This window comes from Pocillopora damicornis, chromosome 7 (assembly GCF_964200805.1).
Source record: "Pocillopora damicornis chromosome 7, jaPocDami1.2, whole genome shotgun sequence".
Taxonomy (NCBI): Eukaryota; Metazoa; Cnidaria; class Anthozoa; order Scleractinia; family Pocilloporidae; genus Pocillopora; species Pocillopora damicornis.
This window is the reverse complement of record NC_142676.1, coordinates 2560766-2583689: the sequence shown is the minus strand read 5'-3', so window position 1 is coordinate 2583689 and position 22924 is coordinate 2560766. Positions and strand designations below refer to the sequence as shown.

At 38.9% G+C, this 22924-nt stretch overlaps 4 protein-coding genes and 1 long non-coding RNA gene across 6 annotated transcripts; 3 read left to right on the top strand and 2 right to left on the bottom strand.

Annotated features, from left to right (window-relative positions):
- The first annotated feature begins 519 nt into the window (after positions 1-519).
- Positions 520-13103, top strand: LOC149042034 (matrilysin-like). The gene is made up of 7 exons (XM_089211971.1): positions 520-627; positions 1065-1314; positions 1819-1877; positions 2173-2413; positions 5194-5415; positions 5641-6075; positions 11881-13103. The coding sequence occupies exons 1-7, from the start codon at positions 520-522 to the stop codon at positions 11925-11927; spliced, it is 1362 nt and encodes a 453-aa protein (XP_089068097.1). The 3' UTR covers positions 11928-13103.
- Positions 6192-11222, top strand: LOC149042036 (uncharacterized). 2 transcript variants are annotated; one of them, XM_089213391.1, is made up of 11 exons: positions 6192-7609; positions 7719-7822; positions 8024-8133; positions 8325-8398; positions 8499-8611; positions 8716-8811; positions 8919-9011; positions 9137-9237; positions 9457-9609; positions 9772-9891; positions 9984-11222. In XM_089213391.1, exons 1-11 carry the CDS (start codon positions 6795-6797, stop codon positions 10131-10133), a joined length of 1929 nt encoding a protein of 642 aa, XP_089069517.1. In that variant the 5' UTR covers positions 6192-6794; the 3' UTR covers positions 10134-11222. The 2 variants fall into 2 exon arrangements, with proteins under 2 accessions (XP_089069517.1, XP_089069518.1); XM_089213392.1 differs by lacking the exon at positions 8716-8811.
- LOC149042035 (uncharacterized) lies at positions 10248-11650 on the bottom strand. Its single transcript, XM_089213400.1, has 3 exons — positions 11592-11650; positions 11229-11457; positions 10248-10644 (listed from the first exon to the last, which is right to left on the bottom strand). Exons 1-3 carry the CDS (start codon positions 11607-11609, stop codon positions 10322-10324), a joined length of 570 nt encoding a protein of 189 aa, XP_089069526.1. The 5' UTR covers positions 11610-11650; the 3' UTR covers positions 10248-10321.
- A 1344-nt stretch (positions 13104-14447) lies between the features above and the next one.
- LOC149042033 (uncharacterized) lies at positions 14448-16736 on the bottom strand. Its single transcript, XR_016188736.1, has 2 exons — positions 15156-16736; positions 14448-15066 (listed from the first exon to the last, which is right to left on the bottom strand). It is a non-coding gene; the product is annotated as an uncharacterized LOC149042033 (long non-coding RNA).
- On the top strand, positions 14633-22677 carry LOC149042032 (matrix metalloproteinase-25-like). The gene is made up of 8 exons (XM_089213393.1): positions 14633-14995; positions 16754-17002; positions 17794-18046; positions 18862-19080; positions 19629-20229; positions 20473-20681; positions 21391-21558; positions 22174-22677. Exons 1-7 carry the CDS (start codon positions 14807-14809, stop codon positions 21552-21554), a joined length of 1884 nt encoding a protein of 627 aa, XP_089069519.1. The 5' UTR covers positions 14633-14806; the 3' UTR covers positions 21555-21558; positions 22174-22677.
- The last annotated feature ends 247 nt before the right edge of the window (positions 22678-22924 follow it).

Sequence of the window (22924 nt, the reverse complement as noted above, 5' to 3'; positions counted from 1 at the left end):
CACCATGCCAACAGTTTCAGTCACTCTTTCAAATTATGCAACTCTTATTAACATCCACACTAGCTACAGCTTAGGGTCATGTCTTAAAATCATAGCCTTTTTCAGAACCAAACAAGAAAACAGCTAAGATCGTTCTGCTGTTTTAGACCAAAATTATCTTTATTACTTAAAATACTTATGGCTTTCTCAAAATACACATAACTTTCTTAAAATACACATATGATCTAATGTACAAGATCGATTGAAATTTTTGAAATCATTCTATTTTTGAATGATATAATGTAATGTTAAGCTCCTCCCCTTCGATATTGGCAAGGAGAGGTCATGAACTCGGGAAGGAAAGGTCATGAAATCAATATTAGCGGTACGGCCGAACTAAGTGGAAAGGAGTGTGTCATACACCCACGCAACTACCGTCCATAGTTTGCTATAAAACCTGTCCATGCTTACTTTGCCGATGTAATCGAAAGCAGACAAAGCTGTCTACGGACGAGTTGCTTAGATTCGTCTATGTTCGAGATGAAGAACTTTGTAGTCTTGGTGGTACTTCTCGCTCATATGAGTTGCATCCTAAATAGCCCCATCCGTCGACAACGAGGTGGTGGAAAGAAGGATATGATGAATTGGGTAAGAAGGAAGGGACAAGTATATAATTGAAATTTTGAGATTTCTTTACCTCGTGTAACTGTAAGCAGTAAGGGGCTGGCGTGTCCGACCATCAAGAAACGAAATGTATAGATCTCAAAAAGGGAAAATATATATCCGTAATACGCGTAGTCTGAAAGGGTGAAAGATTTATTATTTAGTCAATAACAGTAATCTTAGTAAGATTTGCGAACGAGGCGCCTAAAACGGTTAGCGTCGAAAAAAAATATAATGGAGCTTAGATAGAGTAGCGCAATAGTCTAAACTTCAAAGTTCTGCAACAAAGAATGAAAAGCAGGCTTGTCTATTTTGATGAATCTCGCGATTAATATCGTGAAACATAAAACACTTAATTCTTTACACGTTTTGTATTAAATTCGGATTTGCACTCGAACCAAATGTGTCTATTTCTTTTTTAGGCAACGAAATACATGCTTAAGTATGGCTACCTCAATTCAAGTGAAATGGCCTTGGTAAAGGATGAAAATTCTCCCATGTTTAAGAAAGCAATGATGAGGCTCCAACGATTTGGACATGTTCCAATGACAGGAAATATCGATACAGAAACAACGAAGTTACTTAACAAGTCAAGATGTGGAGTGAAGGACCCAGATCTAACAACGTCAGGAATATCTAAAAAAAATGTGGGAGAATTCAACCTGCTGGGAGGTATTTGGAGGTATTTGGAGAAAGAAAGGTAATCATGAAGGTATTCATGAATATATGAAGGATATTTCATGGCTGGTCTTGTAAACGGGCCAGATGAAACAAATCCTGTGATGTTACGCCATTGTAATTCCACTTTATTCCCGCAGAAAAGATATAACATAAATAGATAAATAAATAAATCCATATATGAATAATTGAAGAGAAGTAATTGCTTGTAAAATGCACATAGCCCACACTTTTCAAATTCCAGGCACCGGACTTTAACGAGAAACAAATTTTCTAGCGACTTTTGGAATGGGCAGCTTATGATTAATAGCACTAGTATGTCTCGTTTGACAAACTCAAGCAATATCACATATTTTTAGCTACTCTTTCTACGTAATCAATATAGCATATCTGTGATATTCTGAAAGCAAAACCGTCAGCCGGCAACTGGCAATAAAAGTCACGCTCCTTTAATTGTGATTTTACTGGTCAAAAATTAAAACCATTCGCCCTTCTTAGTAACCTGGTATGATATGGATTTGTATCTTTCTGATTTAATAAATATTTTATTGGAAAAGGTAAAAGAGAGAAATTGGCGCCACAGCTAAACACCTCGTACCTGATAAGTTAGGTTGTTCTTATTACTGACCCGATTGTTGTAGAATGGATTGATATCGCGAGGAGATGTCACATCTTAATCATTTCTGGGAATTTCACGGCAAACATCTTTTTAAAACAATATTTGATACATGGGTCCTAAAGAATTTAGAGTCCATTAAAAGAGGCATTCCCTGTGTATAAATCGAAAAAATGAATAATTCAGGATTTAATAATGAATCGTTTCCTATCTTTTCTTGCTTGTTATCGTTGTAGGATCTGACCTATAGAATCGTTAGTTTCTCAAACGACACCATACCTCCAGAGACACAGAGACAGATATTCCATAAAGCTTTAGACTTGTGGCAGTCTGCTTCCACATTACGATTCACAGAGGTACAATCAGGTGTTACGGATATCCTTATTAGTTACGTCACCAGGAATCATAGCGACGGATCCCCATTTGATGGACCTGGAAGGACACTGGCTCATGCATTCTTCCCATCCAACAATCAAGGTGAAGTACACTCCAAAGGGGAGAGGATGGGTAAGAAGTAGAAAACTAATGAATTTAAAGGTGAATAGGTTTTTTAGGAGCATTTAAAATTTGCAGCAGTCGAAAGACTGTTTCTGAGTTAGATTGAACATTTTTTAAGGGAGGCGTGTGGAAATTTTGCATTGATCTTTTTGTAGGATAACACTGTGAGGACACAGCAGTTTGTAGAAATAGAGGACATGTCATTGTTTATCAGGTGGGTATGGGGAGGAGAATTTTGGGGGATCCTATGGTTTTCCGTGGGAACGGAGGGGGTGTTGAAGTCCTAAATGTAATAACTGTCCTAAATGTAATAAAGTCCTAAATGTAATAACATTTGGTCCTAAATGTAATAAAGTCCTAAATGTAATAACACTTAGTCCTAAATGTAATAAGCCTCTTATGCAATCGTTTAACTCCTGCAGTGCATTGTTGTTATGGCGGACATCCACATTGATACGTTAGTGACAGCTGTTGCTCCAAAAAAAACCGCTGACCAGTATACATGTCACATTATGGGCCCACTGATATCAATCAGCGTCTTTTTACTTGCTAGACATAAGAAATATCAGCAGTCGAAGTATGGTCCTTATAGCGGTTTATTGATCGAGTTGAAGAAAATCATTTCCAGCCCAAAGTGGGCTAGTGCTTGGCTGGAAGCTCAATAGGATGGAATCGATTGGTACGTAACCATTAAGACTTTTTGGAAAAGAAATTTACTACAATTGATGATGAACTAGCATGCTATTGTTGATGTTATCGTTCGTGTTAAAGTCTTTAGAAGTGATGCACCATTTTAGAGCAGTTTTAATGATTTCGCTGTGTCACATGTTAATCCAAAAGAAAATTATTGCACATCAATGTTATTCAGTGTCAATTGATTCTAATGAAGCATTTGAGTTCATTTTTAAGAATGACTATCCTGATTTATTCCATTTTGAACCTGGGGTGTTGCATTTCCAGCCCTCTATGGCTTTACTCCACCACAGTAATCAGTTTATGTACCATATGACTATAAGTGGAAACTGTTGAGCTTTCTTTTTTCATTCATCTATTTATCTATTCATTTTCTCCCCTCACGGCGGGGAGAAGAGGTGAAGACAAAAAATGAAATATAAACTTGAGATCAACTTTAAAATGCATGTTTTCCTAATATTTCGGTTCGGGAACTGATGAACCCGTCATAAGGGGCTAAAGGAAAAAAATGAATAGTTCATAAGACCGCCAACTGACCATAATGTGTTGGATGGTGTAGCTCAATGGTTCAATTTGACTCTTGCGTGGAAAAAAGGCAACATGTCGAGACCTGTGATCGTGAAATGGGATAACATATCATTGGTCAGTCGATATCTTGCTCTGCAAGTCACATTATCATATAGCTAGCAGCGCACGCGGGCAAGATGAAGTGAATCCTGTGTTCTGATTGGCTACCTGAGCGGGCATGATGGGCCCACCCTCGCCCGTTCGGGATCCCCCGTATTGATCCCACGCAAGAAAACTTACAAAGTTCGTAACTTTTGGACAATGTTTTCATATATACATAGAATTGAAAAATAAACGACCCTTTTGGGTTTATTGTGCTGCAAACACAGTTGGCTTTCACTATCGGCTCTCGAAATAAACAGGCCATTCTTGATTCTTATCAAAGCGAAATCTTTTGCTATACAATGAATCCTTTAATGATTAAGCCAAGAGAATATAAATTCTCTTGTATGGTCAAGATTACTGGATATTAGCCTCGTTCTTTTTCTACTTTTTTACGGACCGTGACTTCGTCTCAGTCCATAAAAACGCAAAAAAAAAAAAGAACTCGGCCAATATATAGCCATTTTGACCTCACGTTCGGTCAATAACGCATATGAATATATTTTATGCAAACCCGTACAAATCTGGCAAGGGAAGACAGAACAAAAAATGCCCTTCTGAGCCCAAAATTTGTCTAACGTATAAGTCGGTGGACTTCTTTTTCCTTGTAACTTGGTTCATCAAGTGTTAACTTCAGCACTGAGGACAGAAGTATTTCGTCAAAATCTGTTACACTTAAGAGTCTGAGCCAATGATATAGAGAGAGCTATTAATCAACGTTCGCGTTGCTTCTGCGTCCGTCAATTTGATGCCAAAAGCACATCAATATTAGAATAAGGTTTTGTAGCCAATGCTTCTCAACCTACGTCTTTAACAAATAAAAAGCCGCTGATTAATATCAGTGAGCCCGCAATATCCCATAAATATTGGTCAGAGGATTCTTTGGTGCAACAGCTGTCACTTTAACATCTTAATGTTAGCGCAGTTAAACGATTGCATAGGAGGCTTATTACATTTAGGACCGAACGTTATTACATTTAGGGATTTATTACATTTAGGACCAAATGTTATTACATTTAGGACTTTATTACATTTAGGACAGTTATTACATTTAGGACTTCAACAGGGGGGTCAGTCGTCCCTGAATGACTGTTAAGGGAGGGGGGAGTATAGAAAACTGACAGCTGATGGGGGAAGGGATCATTAAATTGTACAGAGCCTTAGAAGGATCAGGAAAATTTTATAGAGACACAACCAAGGTCCACCGACCCCCTGAGAGATAAATAACGGTCAATCCTTAAGAAGTACGTTAAGGTCATGAGTACTGAAAGAGATTTTTGTGACGGAAATGTCTTGTATAGTCCTTGTCATTTTTTATTCAATATGAATTGGTTCAATTGCGGACAATTCCCGTCAATTATGGACAGTTTTCTAATGACGTTACTCTATACATTAAGGTCTATCTGGTGACGCACATTTTGATGACGATGAAGACTTCACCACAGGGACACCTCTAGGCATCAACCTCGATTCGGTAGCGGTTCACGAGTTTGGGCAAAGTCTGGGTCTGGCTCATTCAGACGTACAGGAAGCTATTATGTATCCATTTTACACGGGTTATGTCCCGGATATTCAGCTCAACAGAGACGATGTTTTGGGTATTAAGGAATTGTATGGAGGTAAGTTTTCTTTATTTATTGTTATTGTTAATGTGGTTTTTGTTTTGCTTTTGTTTTTGATTTTGTTTTTAATTGTTTTTGATTATTGTTGTTTCTGTTATTGTTTGTGTTTTTGGCGTTGTTTTTGGTTTTTGTTATGAGAATCCTATAATGAACTTTTATGTTTGAAATGAAAAAGGAAAAAGGGAAATAGAAGATTAGTGACGGCTATTTCTTGTTAATCAGCTCCGATAATGGCCACAACGCAAATGCCAAGCACCACAGAATCACCATCTACAACAGAATCATCAACCTCCACAGAATCACCAACCTCCGGAGGGCCACCACCAACAACAGAAGAGTCAACTTCCACCGAGGCACCAGTTACTTCAACTACCGCAGAGTTGCCAATGACCACAGAATCCACAAGTACCACAGAAATACCAATTACCAAAAAACAACATAAACACCCAGCCTGCTTACCGGGAACTCGCTACGACGCTGTGTTTGGTGATGAAAAATCGACGTATTTCTTTTCAGGAGATCAGTTTGGACAGTTAACAACTCATTGGAGAAAAGTGACCCTTACAAAATCACAGACTTCTGGAGTGATGTTCGATGCCCATTGGATGCAGCTTTTCGCGATGAAAACGGTGATATTGTATTTTTCAAAGGAGGAAGGTATTGGATTTTATTTTAGCAGAGGAAAATCAGTTAATAGTCATTCGTCCGATACTTTTTTCAGTAATTCAGTGATCCATCGGTTCGTTCATTTCTTCACTGATTAATTCAATCTCTTATTTGTTCGGTTTATTCTCACTTTTTGCCAGAACAATCGACTATAGTTATTTTTATTAATCCATTAATTAATAAATTAACTATTTTTATTTATAAATGCATTTCAAGAATTGATTTTGCAACCTTATATATAGCACCACCACCTGATTTAAACACGAAGGCACGCTATAAATAGCTTGGCTCCTCCCCTTTGTTTCAGCTCAAATGCAAAACTCATCCAATATGGCGACCAACGGTCCCACCATGAGTGAAACGGTCTGCATAAAAGACACACTTTAAGTGTTTTTTTGTGTCAATAAATTAGAAGATATTGCGTGTTGTTGACTCTAATTCCCATAATTGAGCTCATTTTGATATAATTGGCATTAAGTTATCGTTCGGCCGCTCAAAGCGCGATCTGCGGTCGACGAGACACTCGTACAGTTGTCTTTTCAAAATTCGCGCCGTGTAACTTCGGCTTATGTCCCAAGCCCCTAATACACATTGGTTCTCCGAGCCTTCAGATTATTCTCATTGAAACTAGCGGATTCATGAAACATTCTATGCGCAATGCTCAGACTATTATTATTTGTGACAATATTCTGTGACAAAACCTCTAAAGTATGGATGATTTCGCAAGTAAGTGCGATTTTGAGACAGAATTTCACAACTCTAGTTCAGTTTGGGGAAAAGTCTTGGCTGTCGCTGCTCGAAAGATATTTTTATTGGGAAATTTAATCGTTATGGCTGAGGGAAATAACCCATCTGTACCCAAGAAAAAGCGTCCAACGGATCGAGGTCCTCAGTTCTCGTTCAACATAGAAGTTCCTCGAACTCAGGAGAGCAGACTTCTCGGCATCAAAGACCGCATAAAGATGGCCAGAGGCTCGTTGAATCTCACAAAAGCGACCACAAGCACACAGAATGCAGATTTAATGGAAGCTCTTCTGTTAGCTTTTGAGGAGAAAATTGAGAGGAAACGACTGACATCGAGTGATCTGAGCTTATCATCAACGGGAAGTCCGAACCCCTCTCTTCTCTCTACACCATCCACAACTGCACGGTTTTCGATTCCTTCAGCTTCTTCTACTCCATCTTCGCGTATTTCTTTGCCTTTCACTGATCCTTCTTCTCCAATTTCTCTTCCACAAGCAGAACGTACGCCACAAAGAATGCAAATCACTGCATCTTCAGCAGAGAACGACTCCATATATCTCTGCAGCGAAGAATCTCTGCGAACTCTGTTTTCTTTTTTCTGTAATACGCTATCGACATCATGTTGTTATTGTGGAAAACCCCTCGATTGCGAATCACTTGTCTTCAATCGGCAGAGTCATGTCGTGTCAGTGACAATTTCATGCGTTGGTGGAGATTCTTTCAAGTGGCTCTCCTCCCCCATCATGGGAGGATCTCCTCCAAAGTACTATGTAAATTTGAGGTGAGCACTCTTTCATTTTTTGCTCTAAATTTACTGAAATTTATTATCTCGGTATTTTAGAGTTTTTGTTTTTTGTAACTGGTCACTTATCTGTCTCTCTTTTTCATAGATTGATTCATGGAGTATTGTCCTGTGGCTTGACAGAGACACAATACACAAGTTTCTGTCAAGCAGCCAACATCGGGTCAGAGGGAGAAAAGACCTTCGACACAGGTTAGCAATGCACATTCTCAGATGCTCTGAAAATCATGTAGTCTTTCTCCTTGCAAGGAGAAGGCAGTCAACAGCAGTTTGCAGGTTGTTAAATCATGAATGTTCTATCAAGATAGCTCAAATTGACTGAACTGTTCCTTCTTTGGTTTCTGCCTTACCAGATGCATTCTAAAATACTTCTATTTTTAATCACTTCAACAGTCTTGAAAAAGCTTGGTTACTTGACAGTCGTGAAGAGGGTTTCCAATGAGTCGATGTTGGCTGCTCAAGAACAAGTGAAGAGTAACCCTGCATATGCTGTGAATGGAGAGGTACAAGTAGTCATTTTAACTTCATTTTGTCTTTGGCCACATACTTATACACCTGCCATACTCGGAGTATATTATGTAGACTGGCACGTACAAAGATATAAAATCTTATATCAGATTGTAAACCTTGAAGATATCTGTGAGTAGAGAAATGTGACCATTTTTATGTTTTGATTTCTACCATTTTCCTGCAGTGTGTTATAACAGATGCAAGGCATGATTCCAGTCGATCAGCAGCACACACAACAGTGTCAGCCCTTTCTTTCTCGTAAGATGCTTTCTACTCGATTTCTTTGTATGATATGTTGAACCTCTATTATGTTCAACACCATTCCTAAAATCATTTCATTTGCACTGATTATCTTTAGGACCAAAAAGGTGTTAGCAGTTGTCAACTGGAGTAAGGCCAATGAAACTTCAGCAGTAAGCCGTGAGGTCCCTATGACAAAAGAGCTGTTGACTTATCTCTGTGAGACACAAGGTATGATAAGTTTGCATCCTCAATAATATCATATCACATATGTAGTACAAATATGGAGATCAGAAGTATATTTTATAATGCAACTAAAGTAATTCTTTTTTCAGGGTTCCATGTTGCAGAGGTGGCACATGACTTTGTATTACAGCTAAAAACATGGGTCTTGTCAAAAGGAATGCTTAATTCCTTTGACTCTTGGCATGGTACTCAGTATACACTTGTATTTTTTGGCTCATTTTGTCTTGATGATTGTGACTATTTCTTGAAAATTAGCCTTTTATTGGTATTAAAATTTTTTGTTTATTTTCAGGTGCAAAGTCTGTGACTAAAGCAATGAAGAAAGTTGCCTCAGGACCACAGAGGGATGAGGGCTCAAAGTGGTTTTTTGAATTGTCCGACAAAGGTAAGATATCTCTCTTATGAGAGTCATCGGAAGCTATATTCTCTCTACAATTATCTGCAGATGTCAAATTCCTTCTTGATATGAGATGAATACAATGGAATATAATAATTGTGAATATTTTACAGTGAAAAGTACAAGGACTCATGTGTACTTCTGCATGAAGAACAGTCCACCCACTGAAGAAGAATTTCAGGGTACACTGTTGAATGTAGTTGACCATTACCAGGTAATTTGAATGACTGTTTATTGAGAGAACATAGTATTTTGTTTTCATTTTTGTAAGTACCTTTTGTTGTGTTATTCTAGCAAGATATGACATGATCATTACCTCAAAGATTGCACATATTTCTTTAATAATGGCGAACAAGAGACATTATATTTACTATAATTATTACTACTGATTTATTAATCTATTTTTCCATAACTTGGTGTATTTATTACTCAGGGTAATCATGTCAGATGCCATGCAGAGTCACGGTGCAAGCAGAATGGCTATGTGATGGGCAAAAGACTGTTAACTAAACCTGAAGCAGTAGCTGCCTACAGGAAAGCCATTATGAGCACTTCAATTTATAGGCATGCATTGGACTACATGCGGGTAAATAATTGACACATGCTGTATGTTTATGTTTCTTTGCATGAAGAAGTTTATCTCTTCTTCCAAATTAATGATGTTGAGGTAAGGGCCATAAATGAGTTGAACAAAATAATTCATTTTCCAGTTAAAGAAAAATCACCCATAATTTGTTGCCTTCTTTAGTGCAGGGAAACATATTGGATTGAGTCTCTCCATTCAGTGATGCTCATTTATGCTGCAAAGCGGATTCATTATAGGGATGACTCATACAACATGCGCGTGGAGTTAGCCATTCTTGATTGGGTAAGAAACTTATGTTGTTAATTCGTCAAAATAACTTTGGCACTTTTTGGATTCACTGCTTTCTCATGCTTATTGACTCATTTGTCTTACAGAATGAAAATGTGAATCGAGAAGCATCGTCTCTACAGATGTACCAACATGCCAGACATCCAAATCGCTTGGCAGAGACCAGGGTGCTTACTTCAAAGACATTTCATTTCAGAGAAACTATCTGGTCTACCTTTTTTAATATAAACAAATGATGTCTCATCTGTTTTCCATTGCACCACAGTTTCTGTGATAATTACAACTAGGAGCCCAAATGCACTGTATATCTTTTCCTAACTTATAGGAAAGTCACTATAATTTGCTGTGTGGACATTATAAAATAGACCATAAACAATTTGGTACTTGGGCTCTCTTTGACGTGGGCATTTGAATGAGAATTTTATTATTCCCTTTTATGCCCCATATAGGGAATACCAGGAGGGTTAGGAAACCTTGACCTCACATCTTTTATAACACAATTGGGCATCCTTTCCCGCACAGCATTAACGTGGTCCCCCAGTTCGACTTTTCTAGCCTGATAAATAGGGTCTTTCCAGAGCCCACATTTGTTCAATGCTCTCCAGTACGTCTTGTAATCTTTTCTTCGTCGCACGTGATTTTGAATATGTGCTTCGCGATAGCCAAGGTATTCGTGACTGTCGGTCGTTACACATGGCGTTTGCCGACAGTAAATACACATTTCGAACTCGTCCCCTCTTGCATCAGCTATTGTGGAGACAAAGTAAAACAACTATTAGAGCGAAAGCGTAACTGAACAGTCATGAAGTCTGATATGATCGTACAACTGGTCTTCCCGCCTACATTTTATTTTGGACAATTTTTATGTACATTTTTCATGTTTCATTGACAAGTTTGCCCAAGGTGTAGTATAAAATATTGCAATAAATACAACCTGTAGTTCTAAAGAAATAACTCCTTTCAAAACATTCTTAGGCAGGGCAAAACGTTTTGTAGGTGTCACGCAAGGCTGCATTTCGGAAAATAAAGGCATCAAAAGGAAGCAGTCTAAGACATGAACTGTCGCATCATACGAAAAAATCTGTGGTTTGCAAGTATATTCTAACTAGTATTTCCTAGTTTGTAAAAACTCTGCAATTAGTTACTTCTGAGAAATTATAGTGTTACGCGAGTGTTTCAATCTTGGTGATACATTATCACTACAGTGATTGTTAGTGTCGAACTGTAATCCTAAGTTACCTTTCTAATGTATTGTTCCAAAGGTCAAGGATCATCCAGTATTGTTGTAATCATATTATACTTAGATTAAAAAAAAGAAAAAGAAATCGTACCATTTGTGGAGGAAGCCCGTACAGATGATTCGTTTGGCGACATCGACGCCTGGACATGTTGAAGTGAATCGGTGGTCGGCGACGGTTCACTCGCGCGCTCCAGAACTTCGCCTGCAACAGTCGCTCTGCTTTTATTTTTCTTCCGCTGGGTTGACAGCACTTCCCCTTCGCATTGTTGAAGAAATGCCTTGAACATTTCTTCATCTTTTCTTTTTATTCTTACAGTTATCTACATCCAGTATTTGGAAACAGACATGAAATTACGCAATGGCAATTTTGGGCGATGGCGAAGCGAATCATTTCGAATTTCAAATTTACCGCCAAAAACGAAGACGGTTTCGTTCGGAGGAAGGTAATACAAACCTCAACAAATTCTTCCATTTTGATGAAAACGTAGAAATTTAACGAGAAATGCGCCTCTGGTCAGTGCCTTGCATTGACTGCAGCCCAAGCTGTTTTGAAGTTCTGTATGCCACGACGGTTGATTGACAAATGATCCAGAGGTACCTAAGGCACCTCTCCTTTTATAGCGCGCCTTCGTGTTTAAGGATTCAATCTTTTCCAAACAAGTTCAATTTCATGCGTTTGAAAACATTTCAATTCATAAAAAGGCTTCTCATCCAAAGGCAATTGCATTGACTCTTTGCTGCAGATATTGGGCGTACAGAGATAACAATCTCCTTCGCAGTAGAGGATTGATTTGCAAGCGGTACAGATTGCGTTTCAGACGCACCATGAATGCGGATTTCGCCTTCAGAAATGTGACCCATTTTATCAAAGGGTCAAAGTATTGGCGCCTCAGTGGTAACCAGAATAGGCGGAATTCCCCGAAGATTATTAGGCCACAACGATTGCGAAGTGCTGACGCAGTAACGACTTGGATCAACAGCAACAGAATTTACGTCTTCAAGGGAGAGTCTTACTACAGGCTTGGAAAAGTAAACAAGGAGCCTTACTACAGGTTCGGGAAAGTAAACAGAGGCGAGAGGAATCCTAAGTCGATAGCAACTAGGTGGATGAGGTGTGATGGAGGTGTTGGTACGACTGAACCTTAAGAAGAACTTATGAGTTCTGTCGTGAGTGACCATAATAATGCTCCGTAAAGAATCCTAGTGGATTGTCGTATAGAAAAGCCTCTTTTTGATCAGTAAACACTCAGTTTTTATATGCCACGTCACTTTCGCTCAATTAGATTTATTCCTCTAACCCTTTACATCTTAGAAACGCATGATTATCTGACGGTTTGTTCTCAGGGTATTATTAGAGCAACATCCAGCCTCTTTGGAGAATATATATAAATGCAATATCCAGCGAACCTGCGATGGAAATAAGCCACGTCATAAGTTGAGTATGAAGGGGTTGTCTCGAATTCCCTCAACTGTTTGTTAGCAAGAAAGGAGAATTACGGATTTATCAAATCTTGAGGGCGAAGGGGCATAAAAGTTGGCCTTCGTGTAGCTCTATAATTGACACAAAATTGACAATTGTATTGTAGTCAAACGACAAATAAAGTGACAACAGGCAGTCATTTTTAGATAAGTTTGTAATTTGCTCAATGTTAGTGTAAAGAAACCTTCACCATTTGTCTCTAAATTTCTTGTCTTGATATAGCTGGAGACAAACCACTTCCTTCGCTCATTTCCTTCCTGGATGATACAATTGACACCACAGATTACGAAACGTAAAATTCTTCTGAAAGATGTTGATTTCAGCCGGAAATCACGCAGTCCACTCTTATAAAACACCCCGCCTGCTTTTCTACTCCCTGGCGGCATGGAGCATCAATGTTGAGCGTGCTCTGATGTCATAAAAAATCCCCTACTGATCTAGTCTTGAACAGATTGGTGACTTAGTCGTTCTCCGCTAGTACTCAGCCAAATTACCTTGTCTTGATGTTTTGAGATTAATAGGAAAAAAAAGAAAAAAAAAACAATGTTGGAGGACGAGTCAATCACTACCCGATGTTGGTATCTATGCTTACGTCTTTGCTGCGGTTAGAACACGCGCACACAAGGCACACAGGGCACAAATATCGTCTATTGCGCACGTGTCACGAACGTTTTCTTCCAGAGTTCCCATTGTTTTCAGCAAGCTACATGACTGTTCCCACCTAATTTTTAGCCCCAGTTTGTTGTTTTCATTCCTTTCAATCTTATCCAAACTTTAAAATCTTCGCTCCAGCCCTGTTTATTATTACCTCCTAAGTGTTTTCATATCCTGCCATGTTGATATTTTGACGGCCAAATTACACCGAGGTAAGATATCGAGGCTTATCTCTCGGAACTTGACACGCGATATGCTCGAAGAATTTTTACGAGATTATTTTGTTTCCAAACTGAACTTTCTTGTTATCTATGACGAGTGTAAATTATCTCAATGAAACCTGGTTGAGAGGGATACAAAAACAAATAGTCATATAGATTCCAGCGACTTGAGGTCAAATATAATGTTTGATTTAGCTCGAGGCGGCATTGAGCTGGATTTCCGCTCTTGTCGAAACTTTCCTTGAAGAAACTAGAAAAATGAGCAGGCAGTGGTTAAGTCAGCGAAAAATACTAAATTGCAATCAATTTCTGCAAAAGCAGGCTCTCAGTATCTTGTATCTGTTGTATTCAATGAACGTAAACTTTACGTTTCACTTTCACACACCTGTTTCTGACTCTGGAAATTGATGATCGAAAATATCTTTGTGATGTCAGCACATCATCCAAAAAGGAGATTCTATTACGCGTCTCTATCTTCTAGAATTATTCCATTATCACCTTAAACACCCGATTCTTTTGAAAACTAGTTTATATAGGAATGCTCAGCAGTAAGAAAGAGGGAATGTCGAATAACATGTTAAGGAGTTGTGACATGTTAACGTAGGTGAAATTGGCTTGACAATAGGGGAAATTAAATTTTAATGGAAGGTCAACTATGTGCGGTACAGATCAAATTTGATACGATCTTATTAATCACTCGTCTCTCGAAATATCAGTTTCTTCAGCATATAAAATAGGACATAGAAACTGGGACTGATAAAACTACAACTTTCTCGAATTTTCAAAGGCAATCAATTAAAACCTAGTTCTGTTTACATTTTTTTTGTCAGATACAGACATCAGCTTCTTGAAAATGATCCTCGAAAAGGGACATACTTATCGCGCCAGTGAAGTTCCGTTGTATGATACATAGAGAAGTTATTTATTGCCGGAGATAAAAAGGAAAGTTGCTTCATTCATTAAAAAATCTGTATAGATTAATTTATTGAAACTTTGTAGAATGCCTCCGATCGATTTAAATACCACACCTTCAATTACAGGAAAACAATAAGTGACAGATAACAACTCAACAAACTAGATAGAATTAGAAGGAGCCTATAAAAATTCCTTCGCGTATGTTATCTTGTTTATAAAGTAGTGTCACATCACAGGATTACTTTGTTTAGTCTCCGTTTCACAAACGTCTCAAGCTCGCGTAAAGGCCCTCGTGCCAAAGATACCTTGAGGTCCTTTCTACGGACAGTTGCTGTCACTTTTTGCTGATAAAGGGCCAAACTGAGGCCGTTGCTCACAGAGGCCCCTGGAAAAACCAGGATGGATTTCACGAGGTCAAAGCTGAAGATTCAAAGCTTCATTTCAACATGGCAATTCATCACCTTCTTCGCTTTACTTTGTCTGTGGTGTTGCGATCGAACCTCTGCCGGACCAATTGCACGTATTATCAACGATCCTAGCAAGCCACCCAAAGAACTAATCGATAAAGTGAACACCGAATTCTGTTTCGTAAGTGATCATAACCTTCGTATGAGGGAGTTTAGTTTCTATCTGTAGGCTTCAGTTGGAGCGTGCAGACCCTACACACAGATAGCTCATTGTGACATAGGTTCAGACAGGTTATCAAAACAAGTTTAAGCAATGCATAAAATCTCTCCGGGACACTCACATGTCGTTAGAAAAAAAATCCTACCCTTTTCCTTCTACAAACTGGGAAATGCTCTTTGCGCTGGCTGTTGTCGTTGATCAGAGACACTTCCGCCGATTCTCACGTCCCATGGGAATATGAACATGTCTGAAATCGTAGAAACGTTTCATTCAACGCGTAATGTCTACAATCGCTAAGTACCAAAATATGAAAAAAAAATTCGCAACTACGTTTTATCAAATGTTGCTTATTGCATCAAGTTTGAAGTTGAAGAAATAGAAGTGTGGTTAAAAATCTGTGATAATGATTTTCTCGCTAATAACGCCGTAGTCAGGGGAGGTCAGAGACTTTCAAACATATGTATGGGGAAAAGGGGCCCGCATGGAAAATTTAAAATCAGCCACGCCGTGAATTTTCGGTATTCATGTTAAAATAGGCTGGGCCCTACTCTAAACAGCCAGACTATATGGTATGTGAAGGCGTATGCACAGTTGAAAGCATCGCTTTGCTCTGGGGAAAAAAATCCTTTATAAAATCCACGCAATAAGCTTATGGCTTAGTGAGATAGACTTCTGAAGTAAACAGAAACTCTTTCTACTCTTGACGTTTCTAAGGCTATTCTCCAAGAAGGCGCTTGTATACAATATTTTGTTGAAACCGGCTACGAGAATATTAGAGACTTAAGCCCGATTGATTTATTAGTATAAGATTTTTTCGGGCTTCTTTTCGTGATTTTTGCCTATCGGTAACAAGAAATAGAATAGGATTATGGTATTTCCACACATCCGATTATCTCGGATGTTCGTCCTTCGTAAAATCGGTTGACAAAACCCTCGCTGCTCGTTGAATTTTGCTTATCGTGAAAAAGAAACACAACAACCTCTAATATAATATCTATCCATTCCACTGTTGATACATCAAACGCTCTCTCAGATCTGCTGCAACCTGTTATCTATTGGCAGGGCGATCTTGCGTGATTTTTAGTTCGCGTGGACGACCTCAAGTATGATTTAACACGAGCCGCTTTAAGGCGCGGCATTTTTTGTCAAAAAAAGTGATATTTTGAACATACTCATGTTTTAGGTTTTGGAACGCCCTTTAAAAACAGGCTTCATTAATTTATCGTTGGCCGAATTTGAGGTTGCGTTGAGATTCGTCTTGTGTGACGTAAAATTCAAAGTCAGCATTCAACACTGGAGTGAATAATCAGCTCAAGCATTATCTTTGTGAAAGCTGCTATTAGCATTTTGGCAAGAGCTAATTCAGCCAAAAGCAACGCAGAAGTATTCCCCTCATTAAAAAAAAAAAACCCTTCTTACTCCAGTTTTAGAGTACAAAAAGTAACCTAACCATTCGAGAAATGCCTCTTTCTACGGCGCTAATGATGAGAGCCTGGACATAGGCTGTGACGACGCCTGAAGGGGTTAAGCGCCAATATTCAAAATGGCGGCGTTCAAAGTGGGTGTAAGGAGTCTTAAAGGGAGTTAAGTAAAAATAATTGTTGCGTGGTATTTTGTAGATTAAAATCCTTAAATGACTTGAGTGGATTTTTTCAGGCTCCCATTTCCTTTCGGTCCACTGAAAAGTTATTGACTTGAACTGACTCATTTCTTTCTCAGAAATGGATGGAAAAGTACGGGATTAAAAAACCCGGACAGGCCGTCAATTTCACGGACATGATTGCAAAAATTCAGTACCGGGGTGGACTAAACGTAACTGGAAAGTTGGACTATGAGACCAAAAAGCTTTTTGTGCTACCACGATGTGGCGTCCGGGAGCAAGAAGACGAGAACCAAGTGCACAGCTCACTTGAATCAAGAAGAAGAATTAAACGGTATACTAAACAAGGGACAGAATGGAAAAAAAGAGTAAGTGAAATTTAAATAGCTTTTTGGTGTACAAAGTGCGGTTTTTGTACACGTGGGGTTTATGCGCCGATCAATTCGAAGCTGCAACACCCCAACCCACGGATATTTGACCGTCGTCCGTGCCCGCAGAAGGAATACTTAAACGTTACTTGGCTCGGGTGGGAAATTTGAAGTGGAAGTGTATACAAGTGTTATATCTTCAATTATGCTGGAGTTTAAGATAAATACTTAACATCCGCGCGCGAATACCTTAGAACAAATGGTCTGCAAGGTCTAGTTTTTAATTCCCGGTCAATGTGTAGAAAGTAACAGTCGCTCATTTTGCCTTTTCCAAGAAAGATTGGGTGAGGCATTTGAACAAACTAATCTTCAAAAGGTTCAAATACTCAGGGGGTTGCCCGGATGGGGGATATTTAAGCTTCGATTTGATCGACTCGTTATTTCCTCCAATGAAGCTGTTTCCCTTAATAGTATATAATACTACACTATTGAACCTGAACGTTGAACCTTCGCGACCATTCACACTCTAACAGCAAAAGAAAACCAGAAAGATAGAAAAGAAACTGAAAAACGAAAAAAAGTCCCAAAGCAGTTATAACTCGCGCAGTTTCATGTTGTACAAGAAATTTCTCCGACCTAGCGTTATTTTGCGTTCTGTAAGAAAATCCTTTCTCCCTACCAAAGCAGTACCTGGCAGGAATATCTTGATAAGGGTTGGTGATCTTATAATAATGTGAAGGTTTATCTAAACTGTTTAACAAAAGTAATGTTTGCTCTTCTCTCTTTTAAAGAACCTTACTTACCGTTTCTTGACACCCACAAAAGATCTTCCTGTCGACATCCAGAGAGACATTCTTCGAAAAATGATCAAAAAATGGGCAGACGTCAGCACCCTGACCGTCCGGGAGCAAACTGATCCATCAGTGCCTAATGACGATGTGGAGATACTCATTTCATTTGTTGCAGGCTACCATTTTGATCCGTACCCCTTTGACGGCGCAGGAGGAACATTAGCGCATGCGTATTACCCGCACAATAACAGAGGTTAGTATCAACACCTTCAATCAAGGCTGTATTTAGTCGATTAAACGCAGTTCGTTTAATAAGTCTTATTGCCTCTTGTTATCAGTTACCAGTGATGGTGTAGATTGACAAGAAGCACCATGCGTGCAAATTCTTTTATCATTTAATTCTCGAATGAACCCGATTTTTGGCAGACTCACTGCGGCGTTTATTGGTAATTTTGCTCCCATCTATGGATTTCATTCGAAATCGGTGTTTATTGATAATTGTCCTTCGAAACTAGGATGTTAATACACTGGAGAATGGGGTTTTATAGTCATTTTGCATCCGTATATGGCCTTTATTGATAACTTTTTCCACCTCCGATGGTCAATCGAGGGAAGCGTATTTGAAGGCTGCATAAACCTGCTAAGATATAAATACTTTAGAGCTGCTTGGACACTGCATCTATGACGAAATCTTTTATTCCATGGCTTGGTGAAATGGAGTGTGTGTGATTGTGGATATTTCGCTCTCACACACATGTAACTTTAACAGTTCTGATACTAATCTTGACAAGAAACGATGATTTTTCTTAGGAGATCCATTACTAAAGGTTCACAGGATGAAAGAACGTTTTCTTGCTTAACAGTTCCTATAATTCCACAGAAAATTAGACAGAGATGCTCGATCATGTGGAATTTTACCTAGAAGTCTATCACCAGCTCCTCCAGTCCCGCCCGATATCATCGCAAAGCAAAACAAAAAACACCTATGTAATTCCCCAAGCCATGGCAAGTTTATTTTCAAGTTGTCATTTTATATCACCGTTTTTCAAAAGATAATTTCCTTCCTAGGCTTGTCCGGTGACGCTCATTTTGATGACGATGAGCTGTTTACCACGGGAACACCAAATGGCATCAACCTAGACTGGGTGGCGGTTCACGAATTTGGACACAGCATGGGTCTGGAACACTCCAACGTACGAGAATCCATTATGTACCCTTGGTACAAGGGTTATTTTCCTAATATCGAGCTTACTGAGGATGATATCCTTGGTATACAAGACATTTATGGTAAGTGCTCCGGAGTAAAAGCACGGAACTCAACTCGCTCCTGTCGATCCAGAAATTGGGATGCCTAGATCAGAAACTCATTCGGTGAAAATTGTCCGGTAATGGTGCCATCGCGATTACAAATACTTTTACTCCGTCTTATGCGTCAAGCAAGTATCATTATTTGGGTTCGATAGATCGCTGCCTCAGTAAGCCTCTCAGTGGCAAGGTGGTGGAGTATCTGAGGCGGTTGGGGTATACAATAGGTTTGCAAAAAAAACTGAGAGTTCCCATTTTCTTACGGCGCGGCAATTAAGTTTCACATCTTCATTGAAAATTATGCAAATTTGTTTGTGGCCTACAGAATGGTTCCAAATTTTTATCTTCTCTTTGGTCATTAATGAATTGTAGAAAAGCCTACTACAACGATACGTTCTACTCAAACAAATCCTCCGACAATGCCCTTTTTGTGGATTTTATGTCTTCTTATGATACTCATGATTATGATTCATCATGTGTGCAAATGTTTAAACATGCGACTGATCATTATCGTTGAATTCATCTTGTAGGTAAACCACCAACTACAAGTCCTCCAACAACGACCAGTCCTCCAACAACCACAAGTCCACCAACAACAACCACTCCTCCGACTACCACCGAAGCGACGACAACCAACCCTCCGACTACCACCGAAGCGACGACAACCACCCCTCCGACTACCACCGAAGCGACGACAACCACCCCTCCGACTACCACCGAAGCAACGACAACCACCCCTCCGACCACCACCGAAGCGACGACAACCACCTCTCCGACTACAACTGAAGCGACGACAACCAAGCTCCCTACAACGACGGAAGCGACGACACCTAAAGCAACAACGATGGCCACGACTAAGCCCACGACCAAAACATTTACAGAGAAACCAACTACCCCTGATATACAACCAGTTCTTGATATTTGCAAAGTGTCGAAGTTTGACGCTTTCTTGATGGGCACGGATGGTAGGACATACGTGTTCAGTGGAGAATATTTTTGGTCGTTATCTCCAGACCTCGAGATTTATCAGGGCCCAATGAAGATCAAATCAAAATGGAGGGAACTCCAGACACCAATCAACAGCGTGTATACCAATTCTAACAGAAGGACTGTGTTTTTTAAAGGAAGCCTGTAAGTTTACTTTACTCAACTGTTGACTGCCACTAGCCCAAAAACTCTTGATACTGACTAAGTTATTCACATTTCTCCACCTTGGCGTAAGTTAAATTGTATTTCTTATGAGTGCTCTGTGGCTTTCTTTTTTAAGGTAACGTTTCCAGCTTTTCTTATTTCCATTAGCCGTTGTAATAAGTTTATTTTATTTAGGCGAAAAGCGTTCTTTATCTTCAACCGCATCGTTTTTAATTTTGACAGATACTGGAAGTATTATGGTTTCATTCTCGAGGAAGGCCCCAGAGAGATAACTCGCTTCGGCCTGCCTTCGTCACTGACTGATCCTGATGCAGCATTTGTTTGGGGAGGCAATGGCAAGACGTATTTCTTCAAAGGGAATAATTACTGGCGGTACAACGAGTTCAAAAAAATCCCAGACGATAATTATCCAAGACCTATTTCAGTTTGGGGTAGGGATCTTTACTTCGAAAATTGACTGGTCTGTCATTTCAAATGTGTTTTACATGAAGTAAACTGCGCTTGATTGCTTGTGCAAATAGAATGTTTGCATGCTTGAGCAACGTTACTCTGGTAGAGTTTATACTCATTTTCTTCAAGTCCTAAAAAAGAAGGGAAAAAGGAAGGGACTAAGTGATAAATTACCGTCTGGTAAAAGAGCTATTGTTTCTCGACCGGAATAACTGTATAACTTGACCTTTTACAACCATAGGAAATTCGTGGTCAGAAAATAGTAAACAGAAATTAAAAGGGCGCGATAAAATTTGTAAGTTTTTCCTTCAAGAGGACCACTGACAATAAAGAAAAGGAAATTGACGATTATTCAATAAAACTTGGAAAAAATTGCTACAAGTTTGAGGAAAAATTAAAACTTAAAAACCGGATGGATAAAATTTGCCGCCTTTTTACACACCTGTCGGTGTTTTTTCGTTTTGTCTGATCGATTGACTGATTGTGGTCTCATATTAACTTCAATTTCGTTCCGTCAACTATCTCTTACTGGTCGACTGATTAGCATGTGTGTGTTTTGAATTTTATTCATTCAACAATTCATAAAGAAACCGTCATTCCAATTTTACGTGTGTTGATCCTGGCAGTGTGCTGGACGCTTCTTTCATCTGAAACTAGAGAAACTGATTTGCCTTTTGATTAACATTCAAGGTCTTCCTCACCAAGTGGACGCAGCCATTACATGGAAAGGAAATCGCAGAACCTATTTCTTCAGAAACAGCGAGTATTGGAAGCTAGATGATGGCGCCCTTAGAATGGTGTCTGGATACCCGCGTATTATCGGCCCTGCTTGGATGCGATGCATTGACATATAAACAGGTGGAAAATGAGAATTTATTTTGAATTTTCCCTTCACAACAAGGAAAGAACAAAATTCTTAGAATTTTATGACCATCGTTCATACAATTTAGATAAGCCCGGTTAGTTTGAGCTTCAGTTACACAAGTAAGAAATTATTATCACCATCTTACCATTTTTCTTATTCTATTAACAAGGAATTATTTGTTATTGGCCAAGGAAAGGGATACTTGTTGCGAAACCAGTCAAGCTCGGAAAACTTGCTGAAATGAAATTAAAGTTTCCGAGGCGCTCTGCAAAATGTGTTTGATGGGACGTATCATACAAAAAGATATCCGCCTTGAAAGAGTTTTACACTAGACAAGATTCTATTTTTAAAAAAACCGGCGCTTCATCTTTTCGTGAAGTTGAATGCCAGTTGAGCCCGCCAGAACTGCTAGAATATTCCAATCGAGGGTTCAAGCCGCCATACTGAATTAATTTAAACGTTCAAAGCTTGGAGCGAGTAAAACGTGTACTGGAGAGTGTACTGGGTTAGAGTGAGTTCGACAAATCTTCTTCGATTGATCGATTTGTTAAAGGAAATCACATCTGAAACCATGTTTATACTGATAAATATTTCACGTCTCCCAACAGATCATCTATTTTGAACCCCCCCCCCCCCACCCCGAAGAAAAATAGTATCGCATGCTTTGACTGCTACATAATCAACTTACAAGTAAAGATGAGAAAATAAACCTTTTCAAATAATCAATTGCGGATTGATTTATTGCTTGACTGATCGACATTTTCTTGTCCTTCAATTGTCATCGTCATCAGCGAAAAGAGCTTGCGTATCATTCAAAGCCAAAAAGGGAACTGAAAAACGTCACGAAAACCTCACGAAAACAAGAAAGCACAACTCAGACAGTCAGATTACTTTAAAGAGGAATTTATATAAGGAAAGGGTAAATTAAGGTCACAACCGAATTGATTTTTTGAAATACTATGCTGTGTATCTCAAACAACATGTTGTGAACGTTTTCAGGCTCAAATCGCATAAACAAAGAACGTCCAGCCCCAGCCCCTAAGTTGCACATTCTTATAATAAAATAAGAAAAACGAGTGTATACTGCTATGAAATAAAGTTCGGAAAACAATGGGTTTCTTGAACTATTTGTGGCTCACATTAATAATAATAATAATAATAATAATAATAATTACTTTATTTAAGGAGGGTATAACACACAACAGTAATTCAACTGATGAACTAATGGTCCTCGATCTTAAAAGTACCGTAGTAAGAATTAAAATGTATTCGAGGATTATAAAACTGGTCAATTGAGAATTATAAAACTAGATTATAAAACTGGTCATTGAGAATTGAATAACCTTGGAATGGGTCAAC

What these genes read in the sequence shown, in the direction of transcription:
- LOC149042032 (XM_089213393.1), top strand. Translation starts at nt 14,807, where the DNA reads ATGGATTTCACGAGGTCAAAGCTGAAGATTCAAAGCTTCATTTCAACA. An exon ending in TGAACACCGAATTCTGTTTC is followed by an intron (nt 14,996 to 16,753) that starts GTAAGTGATCAT and finishes TTTCTTTCTCAG; the next exon opens with AAATGGATGGAAAAGTACGG. An exon ending in TTACCCGCACAATAACAGAG is followed by an intron (nt 18,047 to 18,861) that starts GTTAGTATCAAC and finishes TTTCCTTCCTAG; the next exon opens with GCTTGTCCGGTGACGCTCAT.
- LOC149042035 (XM_089213400.1), bottom strand. An exon ending in ACGGGCTTCCTCCACAAATG is followed by an intron (nt 10,645 to 11,228) that starts GTACGATTTCTT and finishes TCTCCACAATAG; the next exon opens with CTGATGCAAGAGGGGACGAG.
- LOC149042034 (XM_089211971.1), top strand. Translation starts at nt 520, where the DNA reads ATGAAGAACTTTGTAGTCTTGGTGGTACTTCTCGCTCATATGAGTTGC. An exon ending in CTTCCCATCCAACAATCAAG is followed by an intron (nt 2,414 to 5,193) that starts GTGAAGTACACT and finishes CTATACATTAAG; the next exon opens with GTCTATCTGGTGACGCACAT. An exon ending in TATTAAGGAATTGTATGGAG is followed by an intron (nt 5,416 to 5,640) that starts GTAAGTTTTCTT and finishes CTTGTTAATCAG; the next exon opens with CTCCGATAATGGCCACAACG.
- LOC149042036 (XM_089213391.1), top strand. Translation starts at nt 6,795, where the DNA reads ATGGATGATTTCGCAAGTAAGTGCGATTTTGAGACAGAATTTCACAAC. An exon ending in GTGTCAGCCCTTTCTTTCTC is followed by an intron (nt 8,399 to 8,498) that starts GTAAGATGCTTT and finishes GATTATCTTTAG; the next exon opens with GACCAAAAAGGTGTTAGCAG. An exon ending in ATGTAGTTGACCATTACCAG is followed by an intron (nt 9,238 to 9,456) that starts GTAATTTGAATG and finishes TTTATTACTCAG; the next exon opens with GGTAATCATGTCAGATGCCA.